An 18,705-nucleotide genomic window follows, 5' to 3' on the forward strand; every position below is an offset into this window, starting at 1 on the left:
ACAATTTTTTTTGTAATTAATAGTTGTTTTTTAGTATCAGCGCAGCTAATACCCATATTTGTTGCTTGCGGGCCATATTTTACTGACAATTAACAAATCAGCTGTTTACTAATCCTCGTAACAACCGTCTGTCACAATACAATTTTAATCAGATTTACTCCTACATCTGCTAATGCTATTACGTACACATTTTAAATGGAATAATAATAATTAGTTCCTTTTTTAATTATGACTTTAAATATGCATTACTTATGTTTGTTTTATGGAGTAAAATAAATAAATCAAATAAAAGAATTTGTAGGTTATCTTTGGTATTTAAAAAAAAAATTAAATGTTTTTTTTTGTTTTTATAATAAATTTTACATTCAAAAGTATCTAGCATATGCATTATTATTTTTGATGTATGCGTTCTTGAATCACATGGTTTTCTAATATAATATAATTCAACAAATTTATTACTTTAAGATTTAACCATAAATATATGATTTTTAAGCTCAGTTTGTTTAAATTTTAAATGATTTTATTTCATGTTATGCTAAAATGCTTCTTGATATTGAAATTTTACTCAGTCATATTTCATGGTGAATATCCCGAAATCCCGGGCTCACAATTTTGCTCTAATATTGACCTCCCTAATACATACTCACTCACTTACGCGTTGGCAGGCAGAGTAGCAAAAGTTGGGAGTTCATGGTAACTATGCTTCACTTTGTTGGAGCCATTCATTTGGAGATTTGCCGAGTTTTAAGTTGATTAAGAAAGCATTGCGAAGACTGATGATTAATTTTATATGCATGTATTTATATTACCATTACAGTACTTCTGTGCACATATATACAGACATTTTAAGCATATGAAAGTGTGTGCAAATATGTACGTAGGTTTACTCAGAAAGTTTTTCACATTCACATATACGAGGGTTATTTTATATTTCAGTTGTAAGATTGAGGGTTGAAAACTATATATATTTAATTGTTTTTCAAAATATTCCCCAATTTTCACTTTTCCGGAGCATCTTATTATTATTGATGCTCGACATACGAGTACTAATGCCCCAAGATGCGTCATAGCATAGCATCGACATTTTTTGGCACAACAACTAATTTGGACGACATTCCAAGAATTACAGAATTTGGTGAGCCAGCAGCATGCAAATTCAATATACTAGTTTTTACGATGATATAGGACCGTGCTTGCGATGATTTTAGTTCATCATGAAAAATTGTGAAAAATAATCGAACGAAAATGTTCACTGTTTAATTTCATTCTTTTCTCGAGATGAATTTTTAAAGTCACTGTAAACAACATTAATATGGCTCACACATGAAAACATTCTGCGCACGTTTTTGGTAAAATACGTAGAAGCCCCCGATGGAAACGTCAGATGGCGTCTGGCAATACTAGAAGTGGCTAAGATTGCGAATATAAATAGCAATCGTTGTACAACTCCTCTTGGGAAAGTTATCCAACAGGATAACTCCTGTGAGGAGTTTTTTTTAGAATTGATTTAGAAATTAGCTAGAATGCTTTCAATGGATTCATGACGCTTTTCTTTTAGGTATAAATAGCAGTCGCACGGTGAAAAATCAGCTAAATACGGCGAGTGGTGAAACAAAGAAATTATTTGCCGTTTATTAGAAACTCTCTCGCTCATCTCTCTCCTAATGAAATGGTGCATTATCGTCGTCTTGTGTGGCACAAATCGTGAACTAAGCTCACAAAAAATATTTGTCTGAGAAGTCCTCAATTTCATTTGAATGTTTTGCATAGACAATTTCTTATTACTTCTAACGTAATCACGCAATTTTTCTTTGTTTTTTCGCGATACTTTCCTACGTGCACAGCCTATTCCTTTCCAGTAATAGAGTGTTCTTTGCACAGTAATAGAGTGTTCTTTGCACTTTATTTGAAACTTAATTTCTGACCTCAGTACATGTCATGCATACAAAGATGAGGCAAGAACCAGATTTATTTGCATTCAAATGTCTTACTTACTTCAGAATAGGCGCCTTCGATTCACCACTTCTCTGCTCGTTATGTTTGGGCCCTGCTCGCTGGACGTAAAATTTGAGATTTCTAATTCAAGGTGGGAGAAAAACTCTCATCTCATTATAAAAAACGTCATGAAAGGCCAGGAAATAATGTAATATCTTCAACTGCCTCATATAAAATCACTTCCTTCTCTAAAAGGGGGAGGAGGGCTAAGTGAAGCAACGCTCAGGTAATAAAGTAAATCGAATCTGCTCCCAAGGTACGCAACATTTGTATAATGTACAAACATGAGGAAGGTGCCTAGTAGAGCAACAATTAACCTGTGGAAAGTGTGATTGCCAATCAGGAAATATCTTTTTCAGCATTCATTTGGGATAATCATATTTAATAGTGAAAATTAAATCTTCAATTTTTAAATGTTCTAAATTTGTTCTACATATGCATGTTAGTTTTAAGAGATACAATATAATTGGAAAAACTATTTTTTTTAGTAAATACTAAAACTATTTTTTTTATAAATACCTTAAAAAGGGTTAATTTAGAAAATGAACGAAGGACAGAACATTTTACTATCTCTAATTTGATAAAACACTTATTTTGAACGGTTAACAGATTTTTGCAAATAGTACAACTTTTTATGATGCATCTTTATAGCTCCATCCAAAACCGATATTTTGCGATATCTCAAAACTACAGGACAAAAAAAAAATATATGGACCGATTACTTAGAAATTATGTGGTTCTTAGGTGTAAACCTATGTATTTGCACGTCACACTGCCTTGTTGAAACGGCATATTCCGTTGACTGGAAGCGCGTTTCCAGCTAAGCTAATGTATTATAACTTCATATTATAAAATAGTTAATTTGAAATTCCAGTATATTTACAATAAATGCACAATAATATCTGGCCAATCATTATCACTCCAACGGATATAGTCACCTCTGTTTTCACTGACGGATCCAAGATGGAATCTGGATTAAGAGCGGGGGGTTTTCTGTAAATCAGCCAGGATCTCCGACTTCTTTAAACTGCCGGAAACGAGCAGTATTTTTCAAGCAGAGGTCTTCGCGATCCTGTAAGCATGCAAAATGCGTAGGGAGCGCTGTTGGGAGGGAGATATTAATATTTTTTCCGATAATCAAGCTGCGATCAAGGCTCTGTCGTCGCCGTATTGCAACTCTCTTCTGGTCACCTCCTGTAAAAAGGAACTCAAACGTTTCGAACGTGCAGGAAAAATTTCCTTTATCTGGGTTCCTAGACACAGTAGTATAGAGGGAAATGAAATTGCCGATGAGCTTGCCAGAAAGGGGTCGACAGAACCGGTTTCAGCTGTCCCCTTCTCAGACATCAGTGTCCCCTTGACAGTTGTTAAAGGGAAACTACACAAAAAAAGCGCAAGACAGATGAATGGTCTGTCTCATCGTATGTTACTTCGAAAACACTATGGCTTCAATAGGATATAAAAAGAACGGTTAAGGTGATGGGAATCCCCCATCATTCAATTTCCAAACTCATTGCGATGTTCACTGGGTGATCGGTATTCATTCAGAGAAGCTTGGAATTCCGTATAACCCCTATTGCAGAAGCTGTGGGGATCCTGGAGAGAAAGAAATCGTTGAATACTTTCTCTGCAAATGTTCGGCTCTGGCGGCTAGGCGCTTGAGATTCCTTAGCTTGCCCTTTTGGGCTCCCTTTTCTCTCCTCCACTACATCAACAGTGGTCCACATTATGGTATCAAAACGGCACGTAATCATTCATTAATATATCAACTATATAATTGACCCTTACTACAAGAAATCAAAAATGGAATATATGTATAGATGTCCTCGTATATTCCTGTGATTCATATATTTTAAAAGGTTTCCCTACATCGAAACTTTAGGTTTCATTGAGCACCGCTTGAAATTGAAATGCATAAGTGATGGCCTTCCAGAAAAGTAATTGTGTTAAAAAATGAGTATCACGTTTACGAAAAAACAGAAATATAAACTTCAGCCGGCTTCTTATAAAATACGAGACTACAGTCTAGAACAAGTGTATAACTCACATATGTACTTGGGTGCAGTGTACTAAATTTTAAGTGCACTGAGCATTTCACTTTCACAATTCATTTATTGGTAGTGGAGTCAAAAATACCCTACCAGCCGCCACATAGTGGCAGTGAAATTTGAAATGCATTGCAACGAAACGCTTAGTAGTGGCGAAAATCTTGATTTCGTGCACTATGTTCAACAATGCCAAACTCTCAGGCACTTAAGGCCAAGAGATAGGATTTAAAGCACCGATTTTTACTCTTAAGCTATGTAGAGGTATTTTTTTGTGAGCTGTTTTGTTGAAATGTCGTCTATGCTGTTACTCATTTTCAACAGTTTCATTCAGACTATTTTGTTAGCATAACACTTTTTGAACATGGTTGACTGAAACGTATCATGGAACGTGGAAAGTAATTTAATGAAATCGAAAAATAAAGAATGCTAGACCTGTGAAAAAAACACAAAGAGAGATCACTTGCGAAATTACTAGATCACAGTGTGTTGCTAAAAACTTATTGAGGCTAGGCCGTGAAAACATTGCCAAAAATAAGCCTATAATTTGCTTCTTCAAAATTTCTGCGATCACTAGGAAATTTGGGCTATATTTCTTAGAGTGTATTTTACAATAATTGCGCAACGTATCGATGAATAAATAATTATGTCATTGTTATGTTGGCGGCTGCCGTATCCGATTTGGTTCGTACGAGAGAGCAATTCAGAAGTGCCCAGATCAAATCTCTGGGCATGAAATACTAAATTATAGAACAAATTTTTTTTAATAGCAGTCTCTCCTCGGCAGGCAATGCAAACCTCCGAAGGTATTTCTGCCACGCTTCTCTCAAAATAAAAAAATTTAAATTAAATTTAGAACTTCAATTATAAATATTTGTAATGAGACTATTCACAGTGTATTTATATTATTATTCTGCGCGAGAAAGGGAATACATGTTTCGACCGTCAGAAAAAATTTATTTTCGAAAATCCACACGATTTTAAAGCCACTAAAACTTGCACTACATTATACGAAAATACAATTAGTTTTAACCCTGCCTAATCGAAATTTTTTTAAAAATTCAGATTAAATCTTTGAAATTTTTATGAAATTTTTTTCAGTTTAACTTTAATTTGTACAAAGTTTGAAACTTGAATTTATTTGGTTTGGTATTCTTGAATAATTTTGTTTTTGTAAGAGAATAAATTATAATTTCATAAAAAAATTTTAACGTACAAATAAGTCCCTGTGCCATAGTAATTAAACGTACTGTATATCAAATTTAAAAGCATATCTTAAGGCTGATAAGAATTCTAGAAGCGTTTTTGGAGCTTATATTTAGAGTTAAGTTAAATTTAATTGCATATTTTAACCATTTAAAATATATTCTAAAGAGCATATTTTGGGCTGTCTTGTGATTCATAAAACAAGATGCGCTTACTACAAATCTTCTTCACCTCAAGTAGTAAGCAAGCTGAACCTGAATTGTCAGAATAATATCCTTAGAAGATGGGCTGCGTCTTCTGAAATGTTTTTTGTTGTAGCTGAACGCGCTGAAGCTGACTCTCGTTCATTTGTTACATCAAATATCATACAAAGAAAAATTCCGAAGACTAATGTTTAAGAAATTATCTTAGTAAAGATGTAGAGATACACTAAAATATGAAAGTTTTATTTGCTCTTTATGTGTGTAATCATTTTAATTTAGAGGTAAGAAATTCACTAAAAGCGCTACGAACCGCTTAGAGTTGCAGTCTAGTCACTATTCTTATTCAAAATATGGATCTTAACAATCATATGTGAAAAATTGCATCATTTAAATGTACACCACGAACAGGTCAACATATAAAATCCATCAAAAAGTCGATTTCTGCTAATGCCTAATTGTTATGAATGTCGATATATGGATGTTGAAGATTGTTCAGCAACACTTTGCCCTACATCAGCAGTATTATTAACAGAAAGTCCTATTTTTGGCTTGCCAGTCCTTTGTTATCCCCGACAGAACCAGTTTTTTGGAAGCTTTTCTCCAACTTTTGTATGGTCGACTCATTCTTTAGATTATTTTCACAGAAACAGTCATGAATTTTGCGGTATGGTGTTCGTAAAGATCGATCATTTTCATAATAAGTTTCAATAATTTTAAAGCGTTGTTCTATCGTGTAAAATTGTACATCTGTCTACTTGACAAATGTCAAAAATGACACACAAAAAATGTACCGTTTATGAATTATCCACTACTGACATCTAGGCGCCACTTTTGAAATACCCTTTATTATTATTTTTTTATTAACGGTGAATTCTTAGCATGAGGTAATGTTTTTAAAATATTATAACTATGAGTAATAAGTTAACCCACTAACTGGTTTTGTGTGACTCTGATTGAATAAATTATGAAGACTTCCGTTTTAACTAATTTAAGAACTATCAGTAAAAAAACGTCCAATATTACTACTTGCTAATTATAAATTTACATTTTTGTTTTTCCTTTCAGATACGCGTAGCGGTGTAATAATTTTTGAATGAAGAGTGTATCAATTCAACACATGCCACACATACATATACATACATATGTGTATATACATATTGTATGAATACTCTATGATATTTCTCCTGTGATATTTAATCAAAATTTTTGTTTCCTAAAAGAATTGAAAATTGCAAATATTTAAACGCGTACAACAACTACTACATTGTCGCTCATAAAAAAGTGTTGCTTAATATTTTTGGTTTTAATTCTGACATGTGTTTGGCGTGTTCGAAACGGGAATGTTACCAAATACACTCCTTGTAATCTACTGCCAACAACCGACGCAAGAACAACGTCCAGCCGATAACAGTATCATCATCAGAAGCACCAATTACAGCAACAGCTACATTAACAGCATCAGCATCAGCAACAGCAACAGCAACGACATTGGCAATTGCCAGCACCACAACGTGAACGACATCAACAACGTGAACGACCACGCCTCAATCAAATATGAAAATTGTGCTGGTCAAGTGTGTCGTGTTTGTGGTTGCATTTTGAGTGTGTTAACGTCGTTAGCAAGTCTGCAACAAGCGTCATTCACGCATCCCGTTAACGTTTCAGTAGTCCAGCAATCGCAACGAATAGAACAACAAAAGCGACAGCTAAAGAAACAAATACAAAAATATATACAGAAACAACAAGTCTGTAGAACTCTTACGAAACAAGCAACGCAAGCAAAAACGTTCCCGTTGTGGTCGCACTTCCGCCAGTTGCACGTACACATAGTTCAAGCATTGAGGGCTATTGAACTGTATGCGAAGCAGAAGTATTGGAAACGGAAATTTGAAAACATAATTCGAAAATATGAATTTAATTATTGTCGCCATTGTGCTACTAATGGCCCACAAGGAATACATGGCAAGTCCAACACCATTAAAATTACCAGGTAAGTGGCCGTATTCAGAAGCACGCAATACATCTCAATATGTACATATACTCGTATGTATGTAATATACATATGTACATATTTGCATATAAGGGCGGCTCAATTTTTATTCGACATCGTTCCTATATAATTCTAGGGGAAAAGACGACTACAACATAAAGATCCACTGAAGTAATTTTTTTGCCCCCAAAATTTTAAAGGATGCTAACTTCAATTAATACGACGCTAATACGAAGATTAACATTGACAAAACTACTACGAGTAGGGGGAGGGGGGTTGGAATAACAGTTATCTTGAATTTACAATTTGAAAACGTTGCCCGTTCCATAACAGTTTTTAAATAGATGGGAAATTGTTTTTTCCGTTGCCATAAGAGTTATTGGCATTTGATTCGCCATGCGTTAGCGAATGACGAATACTATATGTATATGAAGCAACTGGTATAAATGAACATACATATGTTGGTAGCAAAGGAAAAGAGCTGCCGAAAGTAATACCGCGCTCACATTTATTGCTTCAAATAACAATTGCAAGATGTGTGAACATGACGGGAAACACCAAAAGAGACCTCCCTGTATGAACGCGTTCTAATGAAATTCTCTTGAAAGAGAATTGACATTTTGTAGATACAAATTATGCATGCCAACCATCATCAGCAGCAATTTACGAGAAGCACATCGTGGTCTAGTGCTTTCAATGTGGTTTATTCAAGTGAGACCCACACCTTTAACCAAGCAAATTGCTTTGATTTTCAAGATGCCAGCATTGATAACAAACTTCTCTGGCATTTTTGTTTGCGTTGTGGTGATGTTTATGTAAATGTAGGTAAGCAAGGGAATACTCACATCTTTTTTCTACTGGCTCATTGTAGCAGAAACTCTATGAGTAGGATGCAATCTGCTATGAACAATGATGTGAGCTCTGCTACACAGTTGCCGTTTCAGTTCCTCAGCAGGATCATCAAAAAAGAGTCCTTTACACCGTTTCACTTTTCTGAAGCACAGCACACACTTTTTTGTGTTTTTTGTTATATGATTTAGATATTAATTGAATCAACATTTTGAATACACAAATGGCAAAGTAGACACAAATGTGAACAGGCAAATCATTTTGACACTATTCATATCTACGCCGAAAAATCAGCTGGGTGAATGTCATCACGTGTTATAAATTCGCCTTCGGCAAAACTTTACTCGCTAGCGGCGAATCTTGCTCGATAACTTATTTCTCCTCTAGTGAGCAGAGCCCAAATATAGCGAGCAGAGAAGTGTCGAATCGAAGGGATTTTATATCTAAAATGGCAAATCGAAATAAATTAAACGAACTAGACGCACAGAGAAGTGGCGAATGGAAGGCGCTTTATATCTCAAATGACAAATCGAAATAAATGAGACGAAATGGGCAAACGATTACGTTGTGGATGTTAGTAAGAGTACTGAGATTGTGACTCCATGATATTTGATATTGGGCCGAGTCAAACCGTGTGCAATGTGCAGATATAACTGAGTTGTATTTAATAAACTCCTGTGTTATTGTGGCTTGAGGTTGAGTGAAGTTTGCATTTCATGTTATTGATAATTGTTAACCCCTTGGGGACGGAGCCGCTCGACGGGCGAGCGTCGCTGAGGACGAGGGTTATTGGAGTGCGCAGTAAAAAAATAATTATAAGCAAACTATCACTGCTAATGTTGAAATGCCTGACTGGCTTCCTTATTGCACAGATTTCATTTCCACTTCACAAAGAGTTGCTGACATCTTCCGTCTTATTAGATTTAAAGTAATATTCGTCAGAAGTGAGAGTTCTAATCTAATGTATCATCTCTAAATCGCTTAGCCATCGTGCGAAGGATAAAATATAAAATATATAAAAAGCTTACTGGTTCCTCTCACAGTGACACTGAGAGATTGAATCGAATAACTGAAATTCGTTTTGACTCTACCGTCGTCTCACATCGTAAGTTTACATTATAAGGAAGATAAGACTTTATCGCTCATGGCCCCTAAAGTCTTTGTATGAAAGCGTGATTCTTTTACTATACCTATGCGTATCTTATTGCTCAGAGCGACAGACGTCGCGAGCCTTGCAGCTACCAACTAATTTGAGCGGCTATATGCCGACCCGCGTCCGGAACGGTAAAACAGCTTGGGCAGCTATATGCCGACACTCGTCCCCAAAGGGTTAATAATCAGAACTCTTGCGCAATAGTTATCAAGCAACATAAAATATTCTTATATACATTGGCAATAACCTTATTGGCAGTGAAAAGATTATATAACTTATATAACTGTTATTAGGCAACATTGAAATATAAAAAATATTTCTCATCTAATAACTGCTATGGAGCAACGTTTTTGCGATAAATCTTATAACTGTTATGTCTCTGACTACGAATCTAATTTTTTATACAAAATAGGACTTGGGAATTTTCGGGTATGAAGAATTTTCTTTTTGATTTCTAGTTTTTATTTAAAGAACCCCCTGATGGGGTTATGTGTAATTTTTTAATATTATTATAGGAAAAGTAAAAGTATGTAATTTTTGTATATCTAAATCTAACTAAAACTTGTAGAAAAACAAAAGTAGTTTACATTCTACAGTATTTCCAAACATTTATTTGAACCTTTCTCTTCTTATCATTCCCTTTTTTACAATTAAACAGCATATTTCATTTTACCTTCAACAGGAAGTATATTTTTTCTGCTTTCTAACTTCATTGTCATAACTGTTAGCCAACCTTAATGCATTTAAGTGTATGGTGGGATGTATTAATTCATATGCACGTACTTACGTAAGTACTTACTTCCTTACTTTACTTCCTCGACAAAATATATACATATACACGGATATATGTTTGTACTCATACATATGTAGCTTCTAATGAAAAATTCATGTGCAACTAAGGCATCTATCTGCCATTAATGCATATTTGATATGGTGGGAGTCCAGGGTATTATTTACCGATGGCAATGGTCATGAACGCCCACCATGAAATATTCAAAAGAAGTGGATAGTCTAGAGTGGCATAATTCGATGGTGCATTTTAACAAAATAATTACTTTTGCTGAAAAACGAATATTGTACCACAAGCTAGTTGTTTTTCGAATCACATTTAAATTTTAAAAGCTTACGTTTTTCATGTTTGTTTTTGAGAGTTTATTAAAGAAAAATCTGTACAATTCATTCATTTACCTACTAAGTGCTACCAACACCAAGCAATGTGTTATGTGAATTAAAAGGTAATTCAACGAAATGTGAAGTGTAAGCTAGTATTGAGGTGGATAAGAATTTCAGTTTAACCTGGTGCTTTTTGTTGACCAGTAAAAACTAGTTTTTGCAGCGCGGGTGTGAATAAAAGCTAGTGAATACTTCAAATTGCTAGTTTATACCAGGTTGTTCAATAAATTTTGCTATTCAATATGGAAAATACAATTTTATGGTTTGAAATACACTTTTCTTATTCAGTATAGTCTCCCTGAACATCAATACACTTGTTCAACGCGATTCCAATTTATGAATTCCATTTCTGAAGTGATAATCTAGAAAACCTGCAAAATACGCTTCCAAAGCTGTTATGATCTCATCATTTTATGAAAAACGCTTTCCACGCATGAATTTTGTTAGGTCTGGAAGCAGATGGAAGTTGCTAGGGGCCAAATTTGGTGAATACGGTGGATGCGCCAACAATTCGAACTTTAATTCATGGACTTTCGCCATTGTCAAAATGCTCTTGTGACACGGTGCATTGTCCTGATGACAAATATTTTTTTCATTTGCAAACTGGGTCTTTTTTCACGGAGTTTATCCTTCAGCGGGTCTAAAAGATTACAATAATATTCCGTATTTAGAATTTATTGTATTATCAGTTTGCAAGTAATCCGCAAACAAAGTTTATTTCGCATTCCAAAAAACTGATGCTGACATTTTCTTGGCCGATTTCTGGACATGAACTTGTTTCGGAAGAACCAGGTTTACATCACTCTTCAGCCTCTGTTTTTGATGTAGGATCAAGGTAATAGACCCAAGTCTCATCCATAGTGATGAATCGACGCACAAAATCACTTTTACCCTTTCGAAAACGCTCTAAATGCCTCGTTCGAAAATTTTTTTGTTCCATTGTTAGCGAATGCAGCAACAAATGTGCACGCAGCTTTCTGAAACTCAATACTTCAGTCAAAATATTGCTTACACTGCCCAATGGCATGCCTAATAATACGCTCACATATAAGTAGATGATCTACTTTTACTCAAAATCCGTAATTAAAAAGCCCGATTTCCCATACACAATTTTTCTCCCAAAATCTGAGATTATTAGAAGGCCATTACGCACTGCGACCAGAGCTGATCTATTGTGAAAAATCTCAGATTATAAAATAATCTTAGATAATAACGAAACATTTTGACATGCAACCCTGTGTTTTCTGTGTTATCGTTAATTATTATTACGAATGTAAGGAGAAACATCAAAATAAAAACTAAATGAAATGAATGCCGGCAAAGAAAACAGGTCGGTAAACATAATTCTAATAAAATTTTTGTTAAATATTAATTGCGCAATTAAATTAGCTATTCCTTCTCCTTGTATTTTCTTCATATCGTTAATAATAATTAAAGAAACCAAAAACACCGAAATATTCCACCAAAGCAACTTCTATGAAGAAAAACCTTTCAAAGCAGTATTGACAGCTGATTGTCAATTTTGCAGGTAATCTGCCATATGTGAACGGGTAAATTAATTTGGTGGATTTATAGGTGATTAATGCATATGTGAACGTTACTCGACGATTTTCCGATACGATATTCTGAATGTTTTCTACGATTCCTAGTGTTGTTGCTGTTTTTGGACGTCTTTGACACTTGTGCGATTACATTCAAATTCTGTAACCCACCTTTCTACTGTTCTAATTAATGACGAAAGGTTCTTATACACTTTCAAAATTCGTTCATAAATTGCCGTTGCTTTTAAACCTTCCACAAATAAAAATTCTCTCACTGCAGGATACTTGAAATAGAAAATACTGTGATACACCGTTACTAATGGCTTGTAAATAAACCATATTGAACAACCTAGGACTTTGACTTTTTCAGAAATGTGTGGGAGGTACCTGAAAGTTTGATTATTTACTGTACAATACTAACTCAAATTGGAAAAGCTACGAATACTAGCGATAGGAAATGTTTACCTTATCGGCATAACATTATAACATCAAGCGTTAACGGTAACGTCAAAAAAAAAAAATGTATGTCGTCTAATTGCAGCTCCGAGGTGGCCAATTGTCATCGATAAGGCTACTAATCACACGATTACCGAACATAGCGCTCTTCATATATATGTTTGATTAGCTGAGGACATGGTGTACCATCCAGATGAAAAGAATAACTAAGCTTCACAGCTAAAATGGCTTTTACTGCAATATTTCCGAAAAACGTTCCAATGATTTGCGTACATCGAAACCAGCTGATATATTGGCTTCGAGGCAATTACATGAGAGTTTTTGATCAGCAGATGCGCCAATTTTATATGCCAAATTGAAAAATTGTTCAAGCTTTAAGCGATAAATTTTGTGTATCGAAGATGTGTATTTTTTGAGCGCAAAATGGCTGTCACCATCAAAATAAAATTTCATTTAAAAAGAAGCTAGCTAATGAAGCACCCTTTATAATACAAAATACTCATGTCCAGGTCTAACTGGCAAGAGCAGCTAGTGCTTGTTATACCTTCAAATGTAGAATAATTATTCACAATTATTTGTACTCTTTTCAGTACTCAAAAAAAGTGTATTTAATAAAAATAAATTGTAAAATATATACATAAAAATGTTATAATATAAATATCGCTATATGTGTAAATATATAAATAAGTATATAAATTTAACTCAGTAACTAAGAGAAATTTTTTCGCTCAACAATTTAAATAAACTATTTACCATTGGGATGCAAATTTAAATGCGAAAATATGATGGAAAGGCGGAAAGAAAGAAATCAATGGTAAATCAGGAGAGTATTGTGTTGTTGTAATGGCGAATATACCTAATTGAAATGATGGAAAATAAATTAATTTTATATCATGCTTAAATAGAGCTTTTATGTCTCACCGCTTCACTTTAATTATCATTTACTACCACTATTGACTTATTTAATAATTAATGGATAATAAAGTCAGAGAGAGAGAGAGTGAGAGAGAGAGTGAGAGAAGGAAGAGGCAGGCAAGCAGCAATATTTATAACAGTACATGGTGTGTTTACTTTGGTGTTGATGTTGTTAGAGACTTGTTGACAGTTGTGGTCCACGCCAAGCTCATCTACTGATTTACCTTTGCCACGCCGAATGTCCTTGCAAATTAAGTTAATATGATTCCTAAAGTTTGCTTAGCATGTGCAAATTCTACACATGCATACATACACCCGCATAATCCCACATAAACAAACAAGACCACGAATGCATTCATGAAAACGTGTACGTCAAACAAACACGTGTCCATAACGATAATACCCACACAAATACCCACACATAAGCATATTGCTGAGCGACTAGCTGTTGTTGTCACAGATTCAGACCGGCGTCGACGACAGCCACCTCTGCGATGGCGACCGAACTTTTTTGTCCCTTAACGGATGCGAGTGGGTGTTGTTGAGTTGCGGGTGACGGCGTTTGGTTGGCGGTCGGCTTTTGGGGCCGGAGGACCGGGGACATACTCGAACACCAGCCAATTTAAAATGTCAATTAATTAGCAGATTGCCAACAGATGCATACAAGTGGAAAATTGATTACTGCTACATAACAGCACAAATCATCTCTTTCTCTCGAAATCATCTGATGTCATGTGCACTGAGACGATTTGATTTCGGTCTTTTTTCCATTGGTAAAAGCAATTCTAGCGACAGCAGGGATTACGGTGTCAGGGGCAATACCAACCGCGCCTTGACTTGTTTTGCCATTCCAGTGCACTCGATTCGTTTTGGCTTAATTGGTTTCACTGCGGGACGACTTCATTTATGTACGCGCGACTTGAACGCTAAAAAAAACTGCAATAATGATAAAAAAAAACATTCTTTTTAATTATAATTTTTCTATTTCTTCCATTTTAAGTTTTAATATCACTAGCCTACTCGGTTGGCTGAGTGATGGTATAATGCGTACTTAAGAGAAAAAAAGGAGTGGTATCCCGCCAATGCATCTTTGAAATAATTTGCAGTGAATATTAAAAATACTGAACTTCTCGATAATTGGTTTATGTAATCTTGAAACTTTTAAGACTCAATCATGAGACGATCTGTTCTTGCTCAAAAATTTAGGGTGTGGCAAAAGTTGCCCAGAGTCCATTAAAAGTATATAATGAATAGGTAATTGTATGAAGTAATCACAAACAAAGTTACTACTCAAAGAATTATGCTGGTAATTAGGAAACAGTTACTAGCCTATATTTGTAGCCCCGATGTTAATTTTTTTAAACTTTAACTTTAACAAAAATATTTTTGAAAAATACCATGTAACATTGTTATGTGAAAGTAATACAACTTTTTTAATATCAGTAGTGAAAGCACAGCAAATTAATAAATTACCAATTTCTCCAACTATTTTCACTTATTTTCATTTAAATATAAAAGAAATAAATGATTGGCGCGTACACTTCTGTCAGATGTTTGGCCGAGGTCCTCCTCCTATTTGTGGTATTCGCTTTGATGTTGTTCCAGAAATAGAGGGACCTACAGTTTCAAGCCGACTCCGAACGGCAGATGGTTTTTATGAGGAGCTTTTTCGTGGCAGAACTACATTCGGAGAGTTATCATATTCTGCCGAGGGTTTTAGAAAAAACTTTTTCTTCATTTTGGTGTTTCATGCACGGAGATTCGAGCCTACGTACTTCGAAGTAATATGTATATAATAGACGCAAATCTGATCGAAATTTTCTCGACAGAGATATCTTTTTGAAACGTAATCACTCCGACAATGCAACACTTATTTTTGGAGTAAGTTTTTGAAAATTTCGAAATTTTGATAAGTTGTAAAATAATCAGCTTCGAAGTGCGGTGGCGCAAAAGTAATCACCTTATCGGAAGATTTCTAATTTTAGCAAATACATCATTACGCCATACCTCAGTCATATTTGACAATTGTGAACTCGACAGCTGCAGTATACAAACAGGCAAGCAATGGAGCGCATAAAGATTTTATTTTCACCTTTTTCCATCATTAAAAATCATTTCCATCACTAAAAAGATCAAAATTTGTTTGTTTGGCAAGTAATTCCTTCAAAAAACAAACTAAATGATATAGCTTTTCTGTCCCTTTTTGAGCGCGAAATAACATTATCAAAGCAACCCACAACCCAGAAATTGAAATTAGTCCTCCTACGTTTTGCTCCGCGAAATCCTCTTATGTTGAATCTGAATGTCAAAATATTCGACTACAAGATTGTGAGCCTCTGCCGCCACATTTAGCAAATTCTACCGATTGAATGGCAAAACGCAATTCTAAGTAAGCACAAAAATGCATCAAACTTCAAATAAAGAAATTTTGGGCAGAATTTTTTGTTTTGTTGGTTTCGTCAAATGACATTCCGAAGAGCCTCAAAGACACACAAAAATGAACTAATGTGTACATGTCATATGGTGAAGTAGCGGTACTATTTGTATTCTTGAGGCACAGCGATATGAAAAAAACTGGCGCGCCAGCACTCACATGGTTCGCAAGCATATTAAATACATACATTATTTTGTGGAATTCACAGGAATTGCACATGTATACATACATATGTACATACGTGTTGAATTCGAAGGAGCTTAGTTTGACGCGCTTATTTATTTATATATTAATAACAATTTGGTGGTTGTGCTCAGCTGTGCACGATTATTTCTGTGTGATCAAAGTCTCACGAAGCGCAAAGCACCTGAATTCAATAGAGTGCGCTTACTGAAAGATCAAAATAAAACTGGGTAATTATTGTACACTCTATTCAGTTGTACAGGCTGCGTAAGCCTCTTAACCTCCTGCTACGAGTACGCCCATGTAAGCAGCTTCAAATGGGATGTATTTCAACCTTGAATTTGATGCTTTTAGCTCTTTAAGTGAGCCCGGTGGTCCAGAAATTAAAAAAAATCGATTTTTTATTTTTTCGATATTTCGAAAGTATAATATCTTAAGAATATACTGTGAAATTTTCATGTGGAAACTCCCAATATTATAGCTTCTATAGCCTATTAACTAGGTAGAGAGCGGTCCGCACGGCTCAGACTTTAAGATATAATAAATATCTCGAAACGGCTTTTTTCGCCCTGATGTTGTCACAAAAAGAAAAAAAAAAAACTATTCAACCGAATCGTCTGAAATTTGAATATGTAGAATCATATTATTATTTCAATTATTTCGTATTTTTTTATTAAAAACTGAAAAACTCCATTTTCATTTTCAAATTTTCATGTCAAATTCAAAACCGCACCATATTGTCAATTTTTGTTTCTTTTTTTATTTTAGTACGGGACATAGCTACATTCATACTGTTTAATTTATTTTTTAGTTTTTGTGTTTCAAATAAATAGAAGAAACAAAGTGGACAACACCGTCTAGGTCCAATTTTTCGGGAGGGTTAACTTCAGCGCAATTTTTAAAATTATTAAAATTAATTTTTTTTCCATGGTTGTATAACGAAAAGTGTCAGTTGTGAATAACTCCTACACAATACCGTTTTTACAATTTTACACGATAGAATAATGCGTTCAAATTATTGAAATTTAATATGAAAAGCATCGATCTTTAAGAACAACATAACGCAAAATTCGCAGCTTCTTAGTGGAAATAACGTACGATTGTGTCGACAATTTAAGGCTTTGTGAAAAAAGTTTCAATAAACTGGCAGACCAAAAAACGGAGCATTCTGTTTTAGCGCCTCGATCGATATCTAAACGTTCTCAATAATTAGGCATTCATGACTCGACTGTTTGGCGTATTTTATCGACAGGCTCATGGGGAACATTTAAACGATGTCACTTTTCTCATATAATTATTAAGCGCTGTATTTTGAATAAAAATTGTGAAATCTGAAAGGATCTAAACCTGAATTAATAAAAAATGTAAACCATGTCTAGGCATGTATTTTCAAATACCCTTATACGACGTTTGTGAAATGCCTCTCTTCTAAGCACCCGAATATCTAAGCACATCATTAATGATGGTTTCCATCTGGCGTTCTCTTGATGGAACAGAATCTCGTTCCCATTCACCTATTCGTGTCACTTCTGCTCGATAGACCAATTCAATTAGGTCAGTTAATAGCAGTAGAAGTTTAAAATGAGTATTTGGAAGTGGCGAAATCTTTTTGGCTGTTTATCTGGGCTTGACGACTGTTTTTTTTCAGTCGGTTGGTTGGTTGGTTGCCCGTTTGTTTCGTATGTGACCTATTTTTAATCGCCCGTTCCCAGCCGTTTCAGTTTACTTTTGAAAGTAGCCTTACGCAAATGGTTCCAAACTATTTCGGGTGAACATGCAGTTCCTCTGAGCCAGTCTATTGCCAGCCTATTCTTAATACCGGTTTGACTACACCATTTCAATATTTTTGACAATTGGCCTACCAGAACGTGCTTCATATTCGAAGTCTATATAACCATTCGATACCGCGCAAATTGTTTAATTCAACTGATCGGATTTTTCTGACGAATTGGTTTTTGCAGTACAAAAAAATGTGTCTAATTTTCTCTTGTCTCCATTTTTATCTCCATTCTGCAATGTTGGTCGACAAACGGCCTATCAGAAGGGAGTTGTTGAAATAGCCGCTATGCAGTTGCGTTCGACAATTCATTGAGTCCATAAATAGCACCAAGTTTTTTGGATCACCTGCTCCGACTTTTTAATTCAATTTCTTTTTTTTTTACCTCGATTTTAGAATACTGTAGCACACAACTGGCTTCGCTAAGTATAAAATCGTCCAACATTTTTTTGATGAGATATCGTGGGATATGGTTCTCAAAAGACATCTAGCGAAAGATAGTCAGAAGTTTTTACTTTACCTATCATTATGGAACACGTGCGATAATCAAAGTAAATCGCGATCTTTCAATACAGAATTAAATTTAAGAAAATCTGATTGATCATTGCTTAGCATCGAATGACGATAAATGAAAATTTACAAGTTCAGCAAATACTAACAATACTTTTATAACTAAAATATTTCATATACTATATATAAATAATAAAATTTTATAAATACATATTTAAATACATCGAAAATACCAACCCAAGTAGAAGCTAAGGCGTTAAAATGAAACATCGAAG

General features: G+C 34.7%; 1 protein-coding gene across 2 annotated transcripts in view; it reads left to right on the plus strand.

The window, feature by feature from the left end:
* Window positions 1–18,705, plus strand: part of LOC129252921 (disintegrin and metalloproteinase domain-containing protein 10) — a 164,981-nt gene that overhangs the window by 26,075 nt on the left and 120,201 nt on the right. For both annotated transcript variants that reach the window (XM_054891092.1, XM_054891091.1), the window contains exon 2: window positions 6,515–7,439. In XM_054891092.1, the coding sequence (XP_054747067.1) occupies window positions 7,358–7,439 (82 nt within the window). In that variant the 5' untranslated portion in view covers window positions 6,515–7,357. The remainder of the gene's footprint in view (window positions 1–6,514; window positions 7,440–18,705) is intronic.

Source organism: Anastrepha obliqua, chromosome 1 (genome assembly GCF_027943255.1).
Source record: "Anastrepha obliqua isolate idAnaObli1 chromosome 1, idAnaObli1_1.0, whole genome shotgun sequence".
Taxonomy (NCBI): Eukaryota; Metazoa; Arthropoda; class Insecta; order Diptera; family Tephritidae; genus Anastrepha; species Anastrepha obliqua.